General features: G+C 51.8%; 2 protein-coding genes and 1 non-coding gene across 5 annotated transcripts in view; 1 reads left to right on the plus strand and 2 right to left on the minus strand.

The window, feature by feature from the left end:
• Cand2 (cullin associated and neddylation dissociated 2 (putative)) overlaps window positions 1-16,424 on the plus strand; it is a 24,447-nt gene extending 8,023 nt beyond the window's left edge. For both annotated transcript variants that reach the window (XM_004645614.2, XM_023705912.1), the window contains exons 6-15: window positions 1,163-1,268; window positions 1,356-1,498; window positions 3,929-4,221; window positions 5,395-5,536; window positions 5,746-7,248; window positions 10,663-10,758; window positions 11,891-12,060; window positions 12,661-12,825; window positions 13,535-13,642; window positions 15,932-16,424. In XM_004645614.2, the coding sequence (XP_004645671.2) occupies window positions 1,163-1,268; window positions 1,356-1,498; window positions 3,929-4,221; window positions 5,395-5,536; window positions 5,746-7,248; window positions 10,663-10,758; window positions 11,891-12,060; window positions 12,661-12,825; window positions 13,535-13,642; window positions 15,932-16,159 (2,954 nt within the window). In that variant the 3' untranslated portion in view covers window positions 16,160-16,424. The remainder of the gene's footprint in view (window positions 1-1,162; window positions 1,269-1,355; window positions 1,499-3,928; window positions 4,222-5,394; window positions 5,537-5,745; window positions 7,249-10,662; window positions 10,759-11,890; window positions 12,061-12,660; window positions 12,826-13,534; window positions 13,643-15,931) is intronic.
• A 1,057-nt stretch (window positions 16,425-17,481) lies between these two features.
• On the minus strand, window positions 17,482-21,901 carry Rpl32 (ribosomal protein L32). Of its 2 annotated transcripts, none has more exons than XM_023705913.1 (4): window positions 21,807-21,901; window positions 20,559-20,659; window positions 20,030-20,211; window positions 17,482-17,655 (listed from the first exon to the last, which is right to left on the minus strand). In XM_023705913.1, exons 2-4 carry the CDS (start codon window positions 20,652-20,654, stop codon window positions 17,526-17,528), a joined length of 408 nt encoding a protein of 135 aa, XP_023561681.1. In that variant the 5' UTR covers window positions 20,655-20,659; window positions 21,807-21,901; the 3' UTR covers window positions 17,482-17,525. The 2 variants fall into 2 exon arrangements, with proteins under 2 accessions (XP_023561681.1, XP_004645673.1); XM_004645616.2 differs by having other exon boundaries at window positions 21,745-21,866.
• LOC111813874 lies at window positions 20,931-21,069 on the minus strand. The gene has a single exon (XR_002819006.1). It is a non-coding gene; the product is annotated as a small nucleolar RNA SNORA7 (small nucleolar RNA).
• Window positions 21,902-22,708: the final 807 nt, after the last annotated feature.

Below are 22,708 nucleotides of genomic sequence, written 5' to 3' on the forward strand. Positions count from 1 at the left end.
GGGACGGAAGATGAGGGCGGGGTCTGGACCAGTGCTTGGGCGGGTCTAAGAAGGTTTCGAAGGGGAGGTGCCTGGTGGGGTGGGGTGGGGCGGGGCGGGGCGGGGCGAGGGGCGGGGTGGGGCTTAGCACAAGTGTCACAGGGATCTTGGTCCTTGCCTTTGGCGCGGAAAGGGTGCAAATCTATCACTTCTGTGGTCTGGAAGGTTCGCACGTAACTCATTGCAAATCAAGGGGCCGGATTTTTAAATAAAATAGATTCTGCCTGCCTAATTTGACAGACACTCTAATAATAACCTGTGAGCCACGTTTGACTTTTCTTAAAATTTATTTGGGAATACCGCACCTAAAATTAGCTCCCTATTTAGTGAACATTCGGTGCATTTTGACCCTCATATGCTTTTGTGAAGCTCAGTTCTATCACAGTTCTACAGCGCGTCCCCCCACCCCCACCCCATGCGTCTCGGTTCCTTTGCAGCCCAGTCTTTCCTCTCCGGGCCAGTGTGCTGAGTGCTGGGTGTGAGTGTAGGGACTGCCCCCTGCTGGGTACACTCTGCCTGAAACCTCAGCCAACCTATAGGCACCCATTGCCAGGAAAAAGGCTGCAAGCCTGGGACAAGGCTCAGGGTGCTGAGCAGGAGACTCAGTGAGTAACAACAGAGATTGCTGGGGTTTCCAGGTCTGTGTGCTCCTGCCCCTCCCCAAGTGCATTGGGGAAGGACACAGGTAGGATTCTGCTCGCTCGCGCTCTCTCTCTCTCTCTCTTTCTCTGAGGGGGGAGCGCTAGGACCCAGTGCACAAGAGGGATGAAAGCCACATAGGGAGGTTCGGCAGAAGTGCTTACTGTTGTCTAAGCTTAGCATCATCACAGAATTTAGATTTAGAGCCGTGACTGTAGCTCAGTGATCTAGCACTCACCCATCCCTCCAAAACAGATCAGTAGATGAGTCAGGGAGGCCTTGGCCCATACCCCAAGTCCCATGGCACATGGGTGGAAGTCAGGGCTGGGCCTGCATCTGCCACCAGAGCCTCTGTGCTGAGTCTGCTCTGGTCAGACTGGCAGGAAGGGGGGTCACAGGGAGGGCCAAGGGCTGCAGGGCTGAGGTCCATGAGTTGGGGACTCTGAAGTGTCCTACCTGGCCCCATTCCCTGCCTGGCCTGCAGGGCCCCACTTGGACCGCCTGGTGCCACTGCTGGAGGAGTTCTGTAGCCTGGAAGACGACGAGCTCCGAGAGTCTTGCCTGCAGGCCTGTGAGGCTTTCCTGAGGAAGTAGGTGCCCCAAGTCCTGAAGAATGGAAGGGGGCAGAATGTCCTTGCCCTGCCTGGCCCAGCAGAGCCTCCTTTGCCCTTCAACAGGTGCCCCAAAGAGATGGGGCCCTATGTGCCCAGTGTGACCAGACTTTGCCTCCAGTACCTGAAGCATGATCCCAACTACAACTACAACAGTGATGAGGATGAGGAGCAGATGGAGACAGAGGACAGTGAGTCCAGTGAGCAAGGTGGGTGAGGGCTGTCATGAGGCTGGGGTAGGGGGTGGGCCCAGCCTTCTGGGGATCCCCCAGCTAAAGATGGGGCTCCATCAGGGCTACTGAATGCCAGCCTCCCTGGCTACTCGGGCCCACCACAGATTTGTGCCACAGCCTCGAGGTCTAGGGCTTCCCCATCCACTTCTGCGTCCACATGTGCAGAGTGAAAGTGCTCAAGGTTTTGTTTGTAGTGAACAGGTACAGGCTTTTTTCTATCATTACTCCCTAAATAATATACAATGACTATATGTGTGGCATTACATTGTAGTAGGCATTACATGAGGGTATGATTAAACACACACAGTGAATGCTTACATTTTAGATTTTTTATTACAGTAAAAGTCACACTATAATGAATCTCCCTTAAAATCCTCCCCTCACTTTGAACACATTGATCTCATTGTCCTTGACACTTTCTGAAGCAATTCTGATAGTCTTTTCATGAGTGTCTGTAGTATGCTATTGTAGTTGCCTCAGTGTCCTCAGTTGATTCAAAACACTGACTTTTCATGGTCATTTTGACTTTGGGAAAGAGCCAGAAGTTGTATGGTGCCACATGTAGTAGATAAAGTAGATGAGGACATGGTGTCATATTTTATGAACCTGTCTTTCTATTGGATGGCACTTGACAGCAGCACTTACTGTGTTTTTTGATCCCATCCACTAAAGAAGACTTCTAGAACTGCTTTAGAAGGTGGCGAGGAGGACAAGAGTATCTTTTTTTCTTTCTTTTTTTTTTTTTTTTGCAGAACCGGGGATTGAACTCAGGCCCTTGCACTTGCCAGGGAAGCATTTATTCCACTGAGCCATCTCCCTGGCCCTGAGGATAAGAGTATCTTGAGGGACATTAATGACATGTCTTTTACTGTAATATACTTAAGAAACTTAAATACTCACCATGTTTTTGGGTCATACCCCATAACTCAATTTGGAGGAGTAAAGTATTCAGGAGGGTGTGCACAGACTATTTGCAAACATTGTCATTTTTCAGGAGGGATTTGAGCTTATCAGGTTTTGTTATGGAGAGATTTAGGGACCAGTCCCTAGGGCTACCAAGGGTGGCTGTAACCGCTATCATTTGATGTGTTGGGCTCTCATTCCATGCTCTGAACAATGACTAAGCACCCACTGTGATTATCCCTGTGTCCCAGACCAAGAACACATGCTAAGAAGAGATTTTCCTGGGCAGTGACAGTGCTGGGATTTGGAGCTGGCTCTGGCTGCCAGCTCTGAACCCTTGTATTCATGGCTGTCAAGAGATGGCAGTTTTAATCCAGGAGAGGAATGTGCTGGGGGACAGATGGGCATGATGGGGGAGCCTGGGTGGGAATGGATGCAACTTTTTCCCTCCAGGGCTGTGGTCCTGTCACTCATACAGGTGTCATGGCAGAAATGTCCCAGGCCTAGAAGATAGGGTACAGGTGGAGATGGGGATTTAGGCCTCATGGTAGGAGTGAGAGTGGGTAGGCAGCTGGACCTATGGATGTCAAGCCAGGGAGTAGTGTAGATGTTTTCTTGCTAGTCATAGGAAGCCATGGACATTTCATCTAGGGTGGCACAGGGAGGAGGGAATGGCCTGCTGCAGCTCATCTAGACTTGTGTGCTCTGAGTCTTTATCATCCTCAAAATGGCCCAAGGGTGGTTCTCGGTGTCATGCGTGTGCCCAAGTGACCTGGGTGGGCTTTCTTGGCCTGCATTTCAGCACTGCAATCTTAGCTGTATGCCCTGAGCAGATGTCTTGTCCTCTCTGAGCCCCATCTTGCCATCTGTGAAGTGAGCCCAGCATCACCTTCCTTTCTGAGGTGCTCTTGCCTCTCATGGGAGCTTTAGAGTAGGAGGCACACAGAGCCAAGCATGGTGGCACACACCTGTCGTCCTAGCACTTGGGAGGCTAAGTAGGAGGATTGCTATGAATTCAAGGCCAGCCTGAAGTACATAGTGAGTCCCAGGCCATCCTGGACTGCACAGAGAGATCCTGTCTTTTTTTATTTTTTTTTTATTTATTTTTATTTTTTTTATTTGAGAGAGAGAGAGAGAGTGGTGTGTGTGTGTGTGTGGCCAGCTCAGCCCACCAGGGGGCGGGGCTGGCTGGCATGTGGTGCTGGGGGATTGAACCGCGGTCCCTGATGCCTTGCCAAGCTTGTTCCAAGTAGGTGCTTTAGACCACTGAGCCATCTCTCCAGCCCCGAGAGATCCTGTCTTAAAATAATAGTAATAATCATAATCATAATCATAATACCTGGCTTTTCCTTGTTGTTCCTGGTTGGAAGCAGTGTGCTGTGAGGTTGGGGTGCCTGGTCCCACCACAGCACAGACTCAGGGCCTCTGTCAAGGGAGTTTAAGTATAGATGATGAGCTGTCTCCTGTCCCCGAAGCACAGACCTTGTGTCTCCTTCTTGCCAGAGACCGAGGAAGAGTACAGTGATGATGACGACATGAGCTGGAAGGTACGGCGGGCGGCAGCCAAGTGCTTGGCAGCCCTGCTGGGCTCGAGGCCTGACCTGCTGCCTGACCTGCACCGCAGTCTGGCACCTGCACTTGTGCACAGATTCTGCGAGCGAGAGGACAATGTCAAGGCTGACGTGTTTGCCGCCTACATTGTGCTGCTGCGACAGATTCGGCCACTTCAGGGCTGGGTGAAGGCAGTGGAGGAGCCCACTCCTGCAGGCAGCAGCCTCCAGGTGCTGCAAGGACAGGTGGGCCGGTTGCTATTACCTCTATACCTTAGCCTGGCCCCTTTCCTGTTCTCCCCTCACCCATGGACCTGTGCTACCCATAGTCTTGGGTACATAGGCATAGGATGGGCTTGCTTCACTTGACAACAAGTGAAAATCTCAGGAGGGGACAGTGGCAGCCAGGGTACAGATGAAAAAGCTTGCACCCATGTGGGTGGTCCTTATGAAGCAAGGTGGGGGCAATAGGAGGACTTTGCAGCTATCCAGGAACAGGAGACAACATATAGGCCCAGTGGTAGTGGCAGGATAGAGGAAGTAGTTGCAGGTGGAATCATGGGCCATGCTGGTGATGGGCTGGGTATTCCCCAACATAGACAGGATCATGTGATTTCCTGCTGCTGGTAATAGCAGGAAGTGGCATTTTCCTGGGGTGGGACACACTGAGACTACACAGTTATGTTTGAGGTCTTTACAAGAGGCTGTAACAAAATAATGAAGACTGGGTGCTTCATCGAGGAAATGGCTCGGTTCAGCTCAGGGTTTGGAGACAGACATCCAAGCAGCCTGGTGTGGCTCTGGTTAGGACTCCCTGGTCACAGCACACCATTGTGATGGCAACAAGGCCAGAATGTGTGCAGAGAAGAGGCCATCTGGCCAGATCTAGATCAGAGTTTAGGGCTGCCCAGGCTTGCTCAGAAATGCTCAGCATCTCCCGGCAACACCACACAGCTCCTGGAGCAGCACCATCCAGATCTCAGGACCTCTCATACCTTTCACAGGCCAAACATCACCCAGGATCCTTGGGGGACATGAAGCATGTCACAAGCCAGTGTCAGGGGGGAAAAAGAAAAACAAAACTATATCAAGCTGGCTAAAATTACATACTGGGTATCTTGGGTCTCAGATTGAAAAGGATGCTGAGGGAGAGAATCAAGCCAAGGAGTGGACACTATGTGGTGGGACTGATCAGGCCCCTGCTACTGATGTAAGAGCTGCAGTGACAGCCAGACTCTGAATGACCCGGACCTGTCCCTAAGTCTCTGTACCTGTAAGCCAGGTGCTGGAATTCCCATCCAGGTGTCCTAATCAGGTGCCCTGCTCGAAAGGAATGCAGAGGATTCCCTGGCTGCCCCCAGGTGTCCCACCTGCTCACAGGTGTTCAAGGATGACCCTAACTGCCTCTCCCATCCGCAGGTTCCCCTGGTGATTAAGGCCCTGCAGCGGCAGCTGAAAGACCGCAGTGCCCGTGTACGCCAGGGCTGCTTCAGCCTCCTGGCAGAGCTGGCAGGCGTCCTCCCAGGGAGCTTGGCAGAGCACATGCCTGTGTTAGTATCAGGTGAGGCAGGCCACCAGGTAGCTATCCAGGAAGCCTGGGCCCCATTCCAAGTTGACACAGGCCCTTCCCTGGGTTCCCCTGTGCTGGCTACTGGCCAAGCAGTGCACACTTGGAAACATCTACCTCTGGGATGAGGCACTTTGGTCTAGAGCCTCAGGAGGCCATCCCAGGTGGGTCCCCAGTCCTCTAATCTCATCCCCACCCCACAGGCATTGTCTTCTCACTGGCTGACCGCTCCAGCTCCTCTACCATCCGGATGGATGCCCTGACCTTCCTGCAGGGGCTGCTGGGCACAGAGCCAGCAGAGGCCTTCCATCCCCACCTACCCATCCTCCTGCCACCGGTGATGGCCTGTGTGGCTGACCCTTTCTATAAAATTGCAGCTGAGGCTTTGCTAGTGCTCCAGCAGCTGGTGTGTACTCTGTGGCCACTGGGCAAGCCTCGGGTGCTGGACCCCACACCCTATGTGGCAGAGATGTCTGAGGCCATGCTGGTACGGCTCCGTGCCACCGACCTGGACCAAGAGGTGAAGGAGCGGGCCATATCCTGTGTGGGCCACCTTGTAGGCCACTTGGGAGACCAGCTTGGAGACACCTTGCACCCCACACTCTTGCTCCTCCTTGACCGTCTGCGAAATGAGATCACCCGGCTGCCTGCTGTCAAGGCACTGACGCTGGTGGCTGCATCACCATTGCAGCTTGATCTGCGGCCCATCCTTGCTGAGGTGCTGCCCATTTTGGCTTCATTCTTGCGTAAGAACCAGCGGGCATTGAGGCTGGCCACGCTGACCGCTCTGGATGCCCTGGCCCAAGGTCAGGGCCGTGATCTCCCACCATCTGCTGTACGGACCGTGCTGGCTGAGCTGCCTGCGCTGGTTAGTGAGAGTGACATGCATGTGGCCCAGCTGGCCATAGACTTTCTGGCAACTGTGACTCCAGCCCAGCCAGCCTGCCTGGTGGAGGTCAGTGGCGCCGTGCTGGCTGAGCTATTACGGCTGCTGCGCTCTCCACTGCTGCCAGCCAGTGTGCTAGTGGCTGCTGAGGGCTTCCTGCAGGAACTGGTGGGGACCCGCCCCCCATGTGTGGCCTACAATGAACTTCTCAGCCTGCTCACAGCACCTATATATGAGCAGGCTGGAGATGGAGGGCCATCCCTGCACAAGCAGGTGTTTCACTCACTGGCCCGCTGTGTGGCCGCCCTCTCGGCTGCCTGTCCTCAGGAGGCAGCAGGCACAGCCAACCGCCTGGTCAGGGATGCCAGGTCACCACACTCTAGCACAGGAGTCAAGGTGCTGGCCTTCCTGTCACTAGCTGAGGTAGGGCAGGTGGCCGGGCCAGGCCCCCAGCGTGAGCTGAAGGCTGTGCTGCTGGAAGCCCTAGGCTCACCTAGTGAGGATGTGCGGGTTGCAGCCTCCTATGCACTGGGGCGTGTGGGCGCCAGGAACCTGCCGGACTTCCTGCCCTTCCTGCTGGCACAGATCGAAGCAGAGCCACGGCGCCAGTACCTGCTACTACAGGCACTTCGGGAAGCACTGGGGGCCGCACCACCTGATGGCCTGAAGCCTTATGCTGAGGACATCTGGGTGCTGCTCTTCCAGCACTGTGAGGGCACTGAGGAGGGCACCCGGGGTGTGGTGGCTGAGTGCATCGGGAAGCTGGTGCTCGTGAACCCCTCATTCCTCCTTCCCCGCTTGCAGAAGCAGCTCACAACAGGTAGGCACAGCCCACATTGGCCCAGACTGTCTGCTGCCTTCAGTCCCTAGGTGTGAGGGCTGCAGGGTCCACGCATCCAGGCAAAGGGGCCTGTAGAGGGGACGAAGATCTGCTGGGCCCCTACCACAAACACAACCAGCCATCCGTATCTGGGATCCTGATCTGTAGATTCCACTGCTGTGTGAGGCGCAGCGTGTGAGAAGCTGGTGCCATGAGTGGTGAAAAGAATGTCCCAGTAGTCAAGGTATTGATGAAAGTTAATTACGCTGCCCTGCAAGAGAGCAGTGGACAGGTCCAAGAGGACTGCATGGTCAGGGGAGAGGCTGAGGTTCTCATATTTGATTTTACCATGAGGAGCACTTTGGAACCATCATCCCAGGAGCACCATCGTCAGGTCATGTGGCCCTTGTCATTGCTGTCAGGTCTGACAACCACAGCCAGGTGTGGCTGGAAGACTAAGTGATGTTTTCTTTGCTAGGGTTTGGTGCTCCTCACATTAAAAAACAAAAACAGTGCTGGCAAGATAGCTCAGTGGTCTAAAGCGCCTGCTTAGGCAAGCTTAGGCAAGCACAGGGACTGAGGTTCAATCCCTGGCACCACATGCTGTTACTGAGCCAGCCACAAAAAAAGAAAAAGAAAAAGTTGTTCCAAGTAGAATTAATTAGCAAATGTTTATAAGATACTTAGGGTTGGTGATCCAGGGAATCAGAATTATATATGTATTTGTAGTTGAAAGGAAACTTTGGCCTGCTGTTGGCAGAGGGGAAGAAATGGTATTCTGTAAGATGTGACAAGTGGTTGGATCACCTCCTGAGGGATGCCACCTTGGCCTGCAGGGCTCTTGAAGTTTCCCAGTGGGAAAGGACAATGACAGCTTACCCACCATAATGCCTTTATTTATACATTTGGCAGGTGGGTGTTACATGACACCCCTTTGCCTAGCAACCCTTTACTTGGATTGTCTCAGGGCTTGGTGTTCTCTGGACTGGGGAGACAGCCTGTTCAGGTGACTTGCCTTAGGTGCTCTCTGTTCTCTGACTGGCCTTGCCTCACCCCCATATGTGTAACCAATTTCCAACTTCAGTGGCTCCCTACAGGATACATAGTTCTTTTTTTATATTAATTTTATTGAGAAAGAAGTAGCAATGAGACAGTTTCAAAACAGGTTAGTAGGACAGTTAAAATAATTAATACATTGCACATTGTTGTCTTTGTAGTAGTTATTCATAGTATAAGATGCAGACATAATATCTTGTCTAAACACTAATAGTTTCTTTTTTAGGTGGAATATTAATATTCTATTACAACGTCATCCTTTAAAGAAACAATGGTTAAATAACCAGGAATCCCCGTGCTGACTGACTTCAATTGAAATATTCAGGGGAAAAAAAATGTGTTTGGCCAGGCGTGGTGGTGCATGCCTGTAATCCCAGCACTAGAGAGAGTGAGTCAGGATCCCTGTGAGTTCAAAGCCAGCCTAGGATTCATAGTGAGTTTAAGGGCAACCTGGACTACATAGCAAGACCCTGTCTAAGAAAATTGAGCCTGTGCCAAACGCATTGAGTTTCTCCTGCCTTCATTGCCCTGCTGACACTCACATATCAACGTCCATCTAGATGTGATTGATAGCATGTGCTACAGTGTTACTTCCATACAGAGAAGGACCCTGAGTATTGCTGGGTTAGGTAAATATGGTGAATCCTGAAGCCATCCCCTGAAGTCTCATTGGTTGGCCCTACAGCTAAATGCTAACACCATTGTCACTGTCCTCAGTGGGGGCAGCTGAGTGCTACAGTTGAGGTCATTCACTGCAGGGCTCAGCTGGAGGCTAAGGCTGGCAGAGGAGCAGCACTCTGGGGTCAGCGAGCACCTTGCCAGGTGTCAGCATGGCCTGAGATTTCAGGATACACCATGGAATCTGGAGAGGGCTGGGCTAGGGAAACCATGCGGTGCTGTCATGCAGGGCACATGGTGGGGATGTTCAGCCCAGTCCAGATAGAAGCCGCAGGTGGGTTGGGGCTCTTGCATCCTGAAAGCTGCTGGGAACAAAGGCCCAGTCCTCAGGCATGGTTGCAGACCCCTAGCAGGACCAGGACTATGTTGCTGGACACAGGTGGGCACAGTGTATGGCACCTAATGGATGCTGGAGAAGGGGCGGCCAGATAGCTCAACAGACTAAAGTTCCTGCTTAGGCAGAGCACAGCAGCTGAGGTTTGATCCCTGATGTGCCATGCTGGCCCCACTCCCAGGGCACACTGAGATGGCAATTGAGATTGGGTATGGTACATGTGCCTGTAATCCCAGCACTTGGGAGGCTGAAAACAGGAGAATCACTATAAGTCCAATCTATGTAGTGAGACCCTGTAGACCCTGTCCTAAATAAATAAATAAATAAATAATAATGGGTGCTGGGTAAATCAGAGCTTCCTGTGGATACCATGGTTGCTGTCCAGGCCTGCACAGGTTTCTGGCTTTGCAAGGTAAAACTGTCTGATCCTGGTCATGTTATGGATGATATCATGGGTCTCAGCACAGGGAGCCCCCAGAGCAAGGGTCTGCTTCTCCTGGGCCCTGATTTCTGGCTCTCATGGTCACTGAAAACAATCTGCTGGCCACCTCACCTTTCCACCACTGCCCATAATGGCCCAGAGGCAGGGCATGTGGACCATCCTGCAGGTACCAGACTCCCATGGCTCTGTCTGCACTATCCCTCACTCAGCTTCATCCCTGCTCCCTGCTCAGGTTTGCCCTAGGGACTGAGGAATTGCACATCCCTCCTATCCTTGAGCTCCCCTGCTTTGAGCAACAAAGCTCAACCCAGTCATGGCAGGGCTGAGATCTATTGGATGCCCTGTGCACACAGCCAACCCAGAGAAGGACAAAGGAGGAGGAGCCCTGGGTCTGCTGTGTGGCTTCTGACCCTCTCTAAATCTCTCATATTCCAGTGTAAAACACAGGGGAATAATAATTTTCATTGCTAAAGTTAAAATGTCATTACTAATTAAGTAACCATCAATTAAGGACTGATTGATAATGCATCTGAAATATATAATACAGACCCATATTCCAAAGGAAAGTCCCAGAGTGACCCTGCCCTGGTCATAGGGGTCTGTGCCAGTCCATCCTATTATGTCTTGTGCTGAGCACTTCTGACAGAATTCAGGGAGATGAGTGTGAATTCCCACATAGTGCAAAGGACTTCCTAAGAGGGGAAGGAGCACTTCCGTCTCTCAGGGTTTGGCAAGGCCCAGATCCCAATCCATCATCATAAGGCCTACTTAACAACTAACCCTGAACCTACTGTTACCCCGAACCCTAACCATACCCTAACTTTATCCCCAAGCCCTTAACCCTAACTCTAAACTTAACCCCAACCCTAACCCCACTGCTCCCTGATCTACCTCTGCCCCACAGGTCAGCCACACACCCGGAGCACTGTCATCACAGCAGTCAAGTTCCTCATCTCAGACCAGCCGCACCCCATCGACCCTCTCCTAAAGACTTTCATTGGTGAGTGCCCCATGCCCCACCGCTTTCCTGTCCTCCAGTCTTCTAGCTGCCCTAGGGCCCCCCACATGGCAGTGCAGCAGAGGGTGGGCAGCAGGCCAACCATGAAGTGTTGGGCAAGTCAGGTGGGCCCTTCTTACCAATGAAGGGCCAGCTCCTCATCCATCCAATAGGTACAAGAATTTCCTGGGAAGGTCATCATGGAGACCCCTGGGGCTTCATAGAGGGGTGCTCTGTGAACAACAGGTTCTTGGAAGAAAAAGACCCACTGCATCTGGGCTCCTAAGGCCCAGGACCCACTTTCACCCTGAAGCCTGCAGTCCATGGGCCATCCCTGGGTTGCCTAGGAACCTATGCCTCTGTAGCCTCAAAGGTAGCCCCAAAAGGGATGCCAAGCTATAGTGTTTCCTGGTTGAGGTGTGAACCCTGGCTCTGCTATCCCCTGGTTCCAGGAGTCTAGACAGTAATCTCCCTGTTAGTTTGATGCTGGTCCCTCTGCTAGGGGGCTGTGGGAGTCTGGAGGTCAGTCTAGCAGATGTGACCTGCCCTGTACTGGAGGTCATGTCCTGCAGCCTTGGTAGCATGGCTAGTGGCAGCTTTACTTGTACCCTGACCCTCTGTCTCCATCTTGACCAAGTTGCTGGCACTGGCACCCCAGAGTCCCTAGGCTGTTCCAGGTTTGCTTTAATGTGTTATTGTTGGTCCATTTTGTTATGTTTTGTTTTTTGAGACAGGATCTCACTATGTAGTCCAGGCTCTTCTCTAACTCATGGTCATCCTCCTACCTCAACATCCCAGAGTACTGGGATGACAGGCCTGTGACACCATGCCTGGCTAACTGTTCCTGTCCTTCCTCTGAGCCAGGCACTCTACTCTGTGCTTTGTAAACAGTACCACATCCTGAATCCTAAACATAGTCTTACCATGTAGGTGTTGTGATTAGCATTTTACAAATGAAAACACCAAGGCTCTACATAGACTATGGTCATGTGGAGAAATGTGAGGCAGGGCATCCTGGACTCTGAGGGCTCTGAGTGTGACTGTGCCAGGCACAGAGGAGCTGGGGAAAGCTGAGTGCTGGTGCAGCAGGACAAGCTGGTGCTTGGCTGTGCTCCTCAGCCTCTTTGTCCCACAGCGGAGTTCATGGAGAGCCTACGGGACCCAGACCTGAGCGTGCGCCGTGCCACGCTGGCCTTCTTTAACTCAGCTGTGCACAACAAGCCCTCACTGATTCGGGACCTGCTAGATACCATCCTGCCACTTCTCTACCAGGAGACCAAGGTCCGCCGGGACCTCATCCGAGAGGTGAGGGCACTTGGGGCAGGTCCTGCCACCTCATCCCAACTGCATGTCCCAGCCAGGGAACCCAGATCCTCTGAACATCAGTCTGTTCTTAGGACAGTGTGGAAGAAACAGTCCTGTCTACATCTGAACTAGTCACTCCCGGTCTCTGGGACATAACACCTGACCCCACAATTTAAGGAGAGTTTTAACTGTTCACTGTTTCAGCGATGCAGTCCATGGCCAGCTGCTCCAAGGCAGGAGCATCATGGCGCAGGGTCAGGGAGGAGGGTATGCCTAATTCACTACTGGTAAGAAGCAGAGGAGAGAACAGCACCAAAGGGGAAGGTGCAGGGACCCCAAGAAAGCTGAGTGTTGTGGTGCACACCTATGTTCCCAGCACTCTGGGAGGCTGAAGCAGGTGAATTACATGCCTGGGTTCCAGCCCTAGGACTTCTGCCAAAGATTGCCAAGCCCTGAGCATGGTTTTGTTGTCGCTGTCACTACTGCAACCTTGCAAGGGAAAGGGCACTGCAGGCCAAGCAAAGGCCAGGAGACCTATGCATACATGGTTGACAGAGGTGTCCCTGCCCTGGCCACATCCCCAGCCCCGTGGTTCTCTAGGTGGAGATGGGGCCCTTTAAGCACACGGTGGACGACGGGCTTGATGTGCGCAAAGCAGCCTTTGAGTGCATGTACTCCCTGCTGGAGAGCTGCCTGGGCCAGCTGGACCTGAGTGAGTTCCTGAGCCATGTGGAGGACGGGCTGAAGGACCACTACGACATCCGGGTAGGATCCTAGGCTGGCCCAGTCTCTGTCCCCCTTCTCCCTACTTCCTGGACCAGCCTTATCGTAGCCCTTGGTGCAGGCACAGAGCCTGGGTCATGCACAGCCCTGCTCTGTGAAGCTCCCTGGGGACAGGAGAAGCCAGCAACCCAAGAGTCATAGTGGTGGCAGTGATGGTGGCAGGGGCGCTACCCTGAGGATGAAGGCTGGTGCTGGAAGTTGGGGCCATTGTCTCACCTGTAGGGTGAGGCCGGGAGGTGACCACCAGGAAGATTGAGGTTCCCTTCATTTCTTTTACATTTTACACTTTATCCACCCATATAATAGGAATCAGTGCATTTTTACAGTGATGGGGCTTGAACCAGGGCCTGGTGCCTAATAGGCAAGCATTGTACCACTGATCTACTCCCCAGGCCCTTTGCTGCTTTGTGTATACGGTAAATAAATATGATGGTGCTGGGTGTGATGATGCATGCCTGCAATCCCAGCACACAGGAGGCTGAGGCAGGATTGCTGAGAGATCCTGCCTCAGAAAACAAACAAACAAACAAACAAAAAAAAATATATATATATAGCAAATATCAACATCCGAACCTTCAGTTGATACTGGGAATGGACCACCCGGAGCATGCAAAGTAGTCCACATGAAGCATAGGCCAGTCTCTCAGCGACATTAAACCTCTCTCTGATGCTATTTCCTCACTCCTGGCAGATGCTGACCTTCATCTTGCTGGCTCGACTGGCAACGCTGTGCCCGGCACCCGTGCTACAGAGGGTGGACCGGCTCATTGAGCCACTGAGGGCCACCTGCACCGCCAAGGTAAGGCCCAAGGCTTCCTTGTGTCTGGGATGTGGTATCTAGTCACCCCCACTGAGGACACCGTTTGCTCTGGTGACCAGTGTTCTCTACTGTCCATCCTGGGGACAGGGGTTCGGCAGTGATGCTGCTGGCTGGGGCTGAACCCTCTCTTGGGAGAGCAGTGTAGAGCATCTCCTGGGTGTAGCCGTGGGTGAGGCCTGAAGGAGAGGATGTGGGATAGCAAGGCCCCTGCTGTGCCCACACACATCCTACCTAGGACCCAGCTCAGGCTCCTGTGACTGACTGGCTAACCCAGGGCAGATCTGTTCCAGTCTTGAGGCCTACAGGGTCCCAAGGAATGACCTGGGCAGGGGCTTGGAGACAGTCTGGCACACTCAGGGCACCTGGCGCAGAGCTGGCAAGTGAAGGAGCCAGCCTGGGTTTTGAAAAGGCAAGTATTATCAAAAGGAAAAAAAAAAAAAAAAGGCTCAGTTTGTGATTTTGTTTTGTTTTTGTCATGCTGGGGCTTGGACCCAGGGGGTGCCCCAACTATACTTCCACCCCTTTTTAAAATTTTGAGACAGATTCTCACTAGTTGTACAGATGGGACTCCAATTTTCCCCTTCTGCCTCAGCCTCCCAGCTCTGAGGTCATGAGCATGTGCCACCCACACAGTAGGACTGGGTGTTTTAGATTGGAATGTGCACAGGAAGGGCACCCAGGGCAATGATTTCAAGTAACGCCTTTTCCTTTAAAAATGCCTTATGTGGTTAAAACATTAAAAATAGTAATTCACTCATTGAGACCCACCATGCATGTTTAAATATTTAACTGATGCCCAATGCCAGGTTGAACTGTGAGCCAATTCTGCAGGGCTGCTGCAGTCCTGCTAGCTTCAGTGCCCATCCATTTGGCTCACATGAGCTGGTAGCACTGAGCCCTTGGTCCCAGGAAAGGAGCTGCAGGGCCTCAAGTGCCAGAAGGTGGCGCACTGGATGCTGACAGGGAAACTGCATCCTGGTGTCCTGGGTTCTCCACAGAATCCCCCAGTGGGCCCTTGGCATTGTGGTAACAGCTCCCTCCCTTATCCCCAGTTGTGAAATCTACAAAGCTTGGAAAAACAGAAGGTTTTGAGTGACTTGCTTGGCATGGGGCTTGAGTGAGACTGTTTATGACTAATTTCCTCTTATTGTAAGTCACATAGACCAGGAGTGGTGATGCATGACTGTAATCCCAGAACCCTAGAGACTGAGGCAGAAGGATCAGCAGTTTAAAGGCAGCTTAGGCTACATAGTGAGTTTAAGGCCAGCCTGCAATACATAGTGAGGCCCTGTCTGAAAGAAAGAAGGGGTGGGGGGAGGACAGGGAAATGGCTCGGTAGAATAAGCGCTTGCCTGGCAAGCACAAGGGCCTGAGTTCAAAACCCCAGTTCCACCAAAAAGAAAAAAAAAGAAAGAAGGGGGGAAAGAAGGAAGAAGTAGAGAAAAGAGGAGGAGGAAAAAGAAAAGGAGGAGGAAGAAAGATGACCAAGTTCATATAGTTTATGGGGGAGCTATTAGTGTGTTAATCTTTGGGTGCTGCTCCAGCCCCACCAGGTAGTCCTAGGGGCTCACGGAAGGGGTGTGCATCACTCAATGCTCACAGCAACTCTGCAGCAGGACCCAGCTCATAGGGCTTTCTGGCCTGAAGCCCTGCTCTTACCCACTGCATGCGGTGGGGAGGATGAGCCCGGCTAAGAGTCTTGCACTTTACTCCAGTATGGAAAAGAACCTGGCACGTGCACAAGGGTAGACCCATTGAAGGGGTTGTGAAGCTGTGCCAGCTCTTCAGGGGTTTGCCATCAGTTGTGGCAGCAGGCACGTGTAGGGAGAACAAGGGCAGGGTAGGTTGTTGTGGGGTTTCAGCATTGTAGTACAGGCTGCACCCTGCTTTGAAGTCTCTGGCACTGTTAGGATTGGGGGGGGGTGCTGGCTCAGGATGCCTTAAGGGCAAGTCTGGTAAGGCATGAGGATTTGGGGATGAACCACTGAACCCCAAGCCTGATTGCTTCACTTAAGCAGGCACTGAAACAACTGAGCTTATGGGCAGGCCCCCTCACCCCCGTACTGTTATAGACTGATGGAAGCCGCAGTGGCAGGCTAGATAGGGAGCATGGAGGTCACCTACACGAAAAGCTCAAATGGGCCAAAGTGTAAAGGACATCTGCCTGAGATCGGGAAGCAGTGGAATTGAGTTTAGAGTGTACAGGGCCCAGGCAGAGGAAGCCCCAGTTGGTGAGCCCCAGGACCCTTTCACTGTCTCCCATCCCAGGTCAAAGCTGGCTCTGTGAAACAGGAGTTTGAGAAGCAGGATGAGCTCAAGCGCTCGGCCATGCGGGCAGTAGTGGCCCTGCTCACAATCCCAGAGGCGGGGCGGAGCCCCATCATGGCCGACTTCGCAGCCCAGATTCACTCCAGCACTGAGCTCACCGCCCTCTTCGACAGCATCCAGAAGGACCCTGCTTCAGTGCCTGGTGCAGAGCCCATGGAGCTCAGCTAGTCTGCCTAGGGCCTGGCCACCCAGCTGTAGGCCTAAGCTCCATCTGGCTGAAGCCCCAGGCTGTGACTCCTGGCCTAGGATGCACCTTTTAACTCATGAGTCCGAGTTCTGGTTACACTTTCATCTAGCCACTTTGGTGTCCTGGAAGGGGACAGCCCCTGCCTCTCCAGAGAACTCAGGAACAGGTTGCTCACAGTGGTAGGGGTCTGGAGTGGTCCCAGCTTCCCACTCCAGCACTGATCAGTTTAGAATCTGTGTATTTGAAGAAAAAAAAAAAAAGGAATCCATGTACTCATAATATGGGCAATGCATCAGCAACTCAAATGCACGGACTCTGACAAAGGACGGAGACGGCCTCACCTGGCTCAAGTGTCTCATGTACAACTTCAAAATGTGATGTATAGCAAATTGTGGTTTCAAATGTGCAACTTCTAGTTTTCAGTACTTAAGACATAGGGCAGACCCTTTCCTGTGATAAATAAAAAACTATTCTACAGTATTATTGTGTTCTATAGAAAGTGTAGACAGAGCATTTATCCTGGAAAGATTCATTTCACTCAGGACAGGTGCTCGCCCGCACCCTAGACAGAAGGGCGACCAGTGTCCCCACTAGGCTGAGGCCAGGTAGTGTAGAAGCATTTCCCAGCCTGGTCCTTACACCACTCTGAGCCTGTGCAAAACAGCACCACATGCACAAGTGTAATCCTAACCTTGGCTAAAACAGATGCTCAATCCTTATGATAGTCAGGGTTAGTTACAACACAGTGCCATCTGGAGTTCTCAGAGGCCTGCCTGCCACTACCTGGAAGCCCAGTCCCCACCAAGTTTTTAATCAAGACAGGTACTTGCTGTGTAGTGGTTAGCCTTGAATTACATGGCCCAGGCCTGTCTTTATTTGCAGTGATCCTCCTGCTTCAGACTGTCAACACTGGTATTGCAGGCCTGTCCCACCACAGCTGGCAAAACCTTGTTTTTGGTGTCTCCTGTATTGCTGTATGGGAGTTAAGGGCAGTTTTTTGGCCTCACCTAGGAACAGTAGGGAAGAGTTAAACAAATTCACATACTTCCTAGTTCACCCAGGAATGCAACAGGGACATGGGCAGTCACCAGCAGGGAGGCTAAGAGTGACCATCTGTCACATGTCCCCTTGTCCTCACCCCAGCACTGGGGCCTCTGAGGCCATTTCCTGTGCAAAGACAGTCAGTGTTCCATGCAAATCCTTTCACACAGATGTCATGGAGGCGCCAGGCAACACCCCCCTGACAAAGTGTCAGACACTGAAAGTTAATGCCAGGGGAGGAAAGAACACACCAGACAACATTTTTTGTGATTTACTGAAGCACAAATAAACATGCACACAGGCCGTCTACTCGTTTTCTTCACTGCGCAGCCTGGCATTGGGATTGGTAACTCGGATGGCTAGCTGGGCTGCTCTTTCCACGATGGCCTTGCGGTTCTTAGAGGAGACGTTGTGAGCAATCTCTGCACAGTAAGACCTGAGAAGAGAAGCAGTGGGTGGTGAGGGGCAGCCAGTCCTGAACACGTGGGTATGGGGCTTTGGTCACTGCCCCCAGCTGAAGCAGAGGGCGCAGGTGTTGGGGTCTTGCTAGAACCCTTCCATTTACCCTGCATAGCAGGCAGGCCGGAGGGGGGTGGGAGCTGTTCCACAGGCGAGGAAAGCAAGGAATCAAGAGTTGCAGTGAGGAGTAGATGGGCCCAGATCTCTCAGGCTTCTGCGCAGCTACCCAATGAGAGCTCAATGGTCCTGGGTGGGAAGCCTTAGCCAACACACTCAATAATGACTAAGACCTGATAACCACAATGGCCAAGACCCTGCCAGACTTCAGTGGACAAAACTCTGGTGGCAGGGAAGACACCAGCCCCACCATACCTCAGAGGGAACACCCCCATGAGGACATGACTTCAGAGGTACCAGCAGGGCAGTCACTCCACTGGGAAGCCACAACAGAGAGCAGGCCTATGGGCCAGGGAGATGGCTCTACAGTAAAGTAAGTGCTTCCCTGGCAAGCACAAGGGCCTGAATTCAATCCCTGATTCCACGAAAAAAGAAAACAGGCCTGTGGGGGAAGCAAGTGAGGCAGGGGCACGCATGCAGCTCTCCAAAAGCTCTGGGACCAGGATTGGTACAGTGAGGCATTAACAGACCAGGGGTTTGTTTTGTACTGAAGAACCTACTGGAGCCTAAGGTAACAATGCCTAAAAATGTCTTCATGTTTTCCTTTTGTACTCCTGGGGATGGGACACAGGAAGCAATGAACTACATTCCTACCCCTATGCAATTTTTTTGTTTTATATCAGGAATCAAACTCAGGATCTTGTGCTTGCCAGGCAGGCGCTTGTGCCACTGAGCTACATCCACCACTCCCCTTTCAATTTTTTGAGTCAGAATTTTTACTTAATTGTCCAGGCTGGCCTTGAACTTGTGATCCTTCTGCTTCAGCCTTCCACATGGCTGGGATTTCAGGTAGGTGCTACCATTGCTTTCTTTCAGGCTTTTGGAGACACGTTCAGGTTACCCTAATGCAGTGATCTTCCTGTCTCAGCCTCCTGAGTGCTGGGATCACAGGCATATGCCAACATACCCAGTTAACCTTTATTTTCAAGATATGCTGTATCATACATTTTCGTTCCTCTAAAACGCCCATGTAGTTGTCCACCAGAATACTTAAAAATCATCACACCTATCATAGTAAGCGTGCAGGAAGCAGGTGTGGTGGCGCGTGTGTGTAATCCCAGTACTCACATCACTGTGAATTCAAGGCCAGCCTGGGCTACACAGTGAGTTCAAGCCCAGCCTGAGCTACATGGTGATAAAAATAAAATAAAATAAATACATAGGGCATTTTCCACACTGCTCATGAGTCACTTTGAACGGATGTGTACAAGTTCATCCCAGTACTCTACAACTTGCTAATTATGCTTTCAGTTGTTTTCCAATTGATTACTGCTGCTACCACAAGTGTTATAAATTGTCAGGCATGATGGCACATTCTGTATTTCCAGCACTCTAGGAAGCTGAGGCAGGGAGAAAAGTGCCAGCTCAGCCTGGTCAACTTGAGGTTTTCCTGCTTTTGCTTATTTCAGGATAAATGCCCAGTGGAACACATGGGTAAAAAAATTCCAAGAGTAATTCCATGGAGCTTGATAACCACCACCAAACTGCTCTAATATACATAATGTAAACAGCACTGTTTTTGTCACACAACAGGTATGCTGAGGTATGTAAGTCTCACAACCCAGCCGTCAACATGCCATCAATTCCTGCATTCATCTTTAAAAAAAACCCTACCACCTGGCACTCAGTGCTTGGTTACACTTACCCTGGAGATGGAACCAACCCAGGCAGAATGCTGTACCCACGCATACACACAGCCACCACACTCCACACCCTAAGATAAAGCAGCCCCAGAGCTTCTTCCAAAAAAAGAAAAAAAACAAAAACAAAAACCCAGCTCTCTGCTAATCTCAGCACTACTCCTTGACACCCAGACTCCAGGTGTCAAGAAAGCCCCCCATGACAAAAACAGGCCATTCCTCAGGTTGGTTTCAACCCGTCTCATACCAAGCTCATCAGGACCAACCCTGCTCAAGGCACCTGGGTCACCGCCCCATGGGCACTCCCATCTCTGTTCTGTGGCCAGTCAGCCCCCCACCTCCTCTCTAGGTGCTCTCAAGCCCTGCCTCTCAGCTGGCAGCTCCCTGTTCCAGCAGCCAAGTGTCCCTCAGTTGTGAGGCTTGTGCCCCAAAACAGTGTCCCTAACCTCCTGACCAGGTATCATCTAAGCTGTGCAAGGAACCTTAAGCACCCTTAAGCACTGTTACGAGTGTTCATGGGCTGAGCCAACTCACTTGTTGCACATCAACAGCACCTCCAGCTCCTTAACATTGTGCACCAGGAACTTCCGGAAGCCACTGGGCAGCATGTGCTTTGTCTTTTTGTTACTTCCATAACCTATGTTGGGCATCAAGATCTGGCCCTTGAACCTCCTCCGCACCCTGTTGTCGATGCCTCTGGGTTTCCGCCAGTTGCGCTGCAAAACATAACACGTGAGCAGGTTAGCCTCTGTGCAAGAGGCCAGCTCTTCCTTTAGGATAGAGAAAAGGACTAAAGGAAGGAGAATCAAGTACTCAAGCATGCAAGTACTGCTCCTGGTTAACAGGACCTCTACTACTTTATAGGTAGAAAGAGTAATGGTAAATAAAAATCACTAGGGTAGAAGATTGGGTGGAGGTGAAGGATTGAACGGGTGGTGACATGACAGAAAATGGAAAGCCCTTCAGACAGCAGTGCCCTGAAGGGTACCCAGGAAGTCCACATTCCCAGAGCTCTGACACCCCCAGGCTAGCTCCTTAAGGTGATGCCAGAAGCCCTGGATACCTTAATTTTGACATATCGGTCTGACTGGTGCCGGATGAACTTCTTGGTCCTCTTTTTGACGATCTTGGGCTTCACGAGGGGTCTGAGGGCCGCCATGGTGCCTTAAAAGGAGGAGGTAGATCTCATTTACAAGAGGACCTAAGGAGGAGGAATTTCCAGCCAGGGCCAAAAGGATGTTGCAGGGCTGGTGAGATGGCTCAGTGGTCTAAAGCACCTACTTAGAAGAAGCTTAGCAAAGCACAGGGACCATGGTTCAATCCCCCAGCACCACACGCCAGCCAGCCCTGCCCCCTGGTGGGCTGAGCTGGCCACACACATACACAAATAAATAAATAAAAAAATTTAAAAAAAAAACAAAAAAAAAAAACAAAAGGATGTTGCAGAGTGTCTTCCAGTCACCAGCTACAGGGGCAAGCTGGGAATGGAATGGGTGCCCTGCCGGGTTGCTCTCCCTCCTGTTTCCGAAGCTGGCAGAACACTGGCCACTCTCCAGATGCGATCCCAGGAGGTCAGCTCCCTTCGCCCAGAGCCCAAAAAGAAAACCAACGACTGGCCACGATGGCCCACCCATGCACTACACAGCAAGACCTTATCTCAAAAAAAGACAGGAGGGAAAAAAACAAAAAATAGACACGACACGGAACACAAACGCTTGCAGTGCCCTCAAAAGTGCACAACCCCCCAAAGGTCTCGTTGTGAACACAGCTTCTCCCAGGGACCCCCCAGAAAATGGCTCTCATCCCACCGCCCCAAGGAGTGCTTGGCTGCAGGAGGCCTGGGGCAGCACCCGAACCCCAGACGGTGAGACCCGACCCAGTGCTGGGATTTTTCCCGACATCGAAAGAAGCCACCAGTTTAGGGAACAAGTTGGCGCGACAAGCCCGTGAGGACATCGGCGAGCTGGAAACTCGCAGATCTCATCTGCGGCCTCAAGCTTGGTGTGAGATCCTCCGGCCGCTTCCAGAAAGGTTCACGCCCCCGCCATTTGGCCCCAACCAGCACCACGCATCAAAAGGGCTCCACCTCGTCATCTTCGGCTGTATTGACCCCACGCGACCTCCGTACGCGGGCAGAATCCCGGACGCAGATGTCCATCACAGCCCAAAGCCATGGTGCCCAGAGGTCCTAACAGGTCGTCACCGCCGATACCCACGAAGCGGGGCAGCCTAAACGAAGGCCTACTCACGGGGGATCGCAGGATCCACAAGGAGCCAGCAGAAGCGCAGATGGCCCGCGATTGAGACTCACCAAGAGGGAGATGGCTGCCACCTCCGTAGGCAGCGCCGAGGAAGAGAGGGGATGGGGGCGCGCAAGGGCTGATGGGACTAGCCTACGGGTCCTGGCAGGGAAAAGATGAACACTTCCGGCTCTGAGTCCTTCAAAGTATTAGAAAAATAATGCCGCAAAAAGTCCCCAGCGTACTTGTATTTTATTAGACACTAATACGTAGGAACACAACTAAAGATGTACCCAACTTTGCCTTGGAGTTACTTCCAAATCTGGAAGTTTTATTTTTTGAGGTAATATCCGGTGAGCAATATCTACTTCCGCCCAAAGTGAAGGCCAAATCCTGTTTTTAAGATTATGTCCGCCCGCGTTTCTTCTCCAATTGCGCCCCCTGAAGATCAGGAGGGAGCAAAACAGAGATTCCTAACTACTCTGGAATTTGCAATCCTCCCTGCTACTGTAAAGGCTTGTTTCCACGGCCACCAAACTCCCCGGGTGCTCCCGTTTCTTGTAGAAAGTGGTAGAGCATTGCATAGAACCTACCTACCCTCTCCTATACGCTGTAAATAATGTTACTCAGTGTAAATGCTGTGGAAATCCCTACGGTACCCTGTGGTTCAGGGAATTGTGACAAAAGTCTGCACATGTTCAGAACAAGATGGGATTTTTTTTTCCCTAACGCTTTCTTACCCACAGTTCATTGAGGCTGTGGATGCAGATATGGAACTTGAAGACACGAAGGGCCAACTATCTAAATAGCAGAAAGACCAGAACAACAGACATTCCGTGGGATTTTAGACCCTTACAACAATTCTGCAAGGTAGGCCCCCCTGATTCCTCTTCCTCTGCCTTTCCTTTTTTTTTTTTTTTTTTTTTTTCAATACTGAGGATTAAACCCAGGGATTGAACTGAGTTACATCTGC

The sequence above is a fragment of the Octodon degus genome, unplaced genomic scaffold (assembly GCF_000260255.1).
Source record: "Octodon degus isolate 3935 unplaced genomic scaffold, OctDeg1.0 scaffold00233, whole genome shotgun sequence".
NCBI lineage: Eukaryota > Metazoa > Chordata > Mammalia > Rodentia > Octodontidae > Octodon > Octodon degus.

Excerpts from the sequence above, each read along its gene's own strand:
- Rpl32 (XM_023705913.1), bottom strand. The coding sequence starts at position 20,654 with ATGGCGGCCCTCAGACCCCTCGTGAAGCCCAAGATCGTCAAAAAGAGG. Across the intron at positions 20,212-20,558 it reads ACCGATATGTCAAAATTAAG|CGCAACTGGCGGAAACCCAG; the intron begins GTATCCAGGGCT and ends TATGTTTTGCAG. Across the intron at positions 17,656-20,029 it reads GTGCTGTTGATGTGCAACAA|GTCTTACTGTGCAGAGATTG; the intron begins GTGAGTTGGCTC and ends TTCTCTTCTCAG.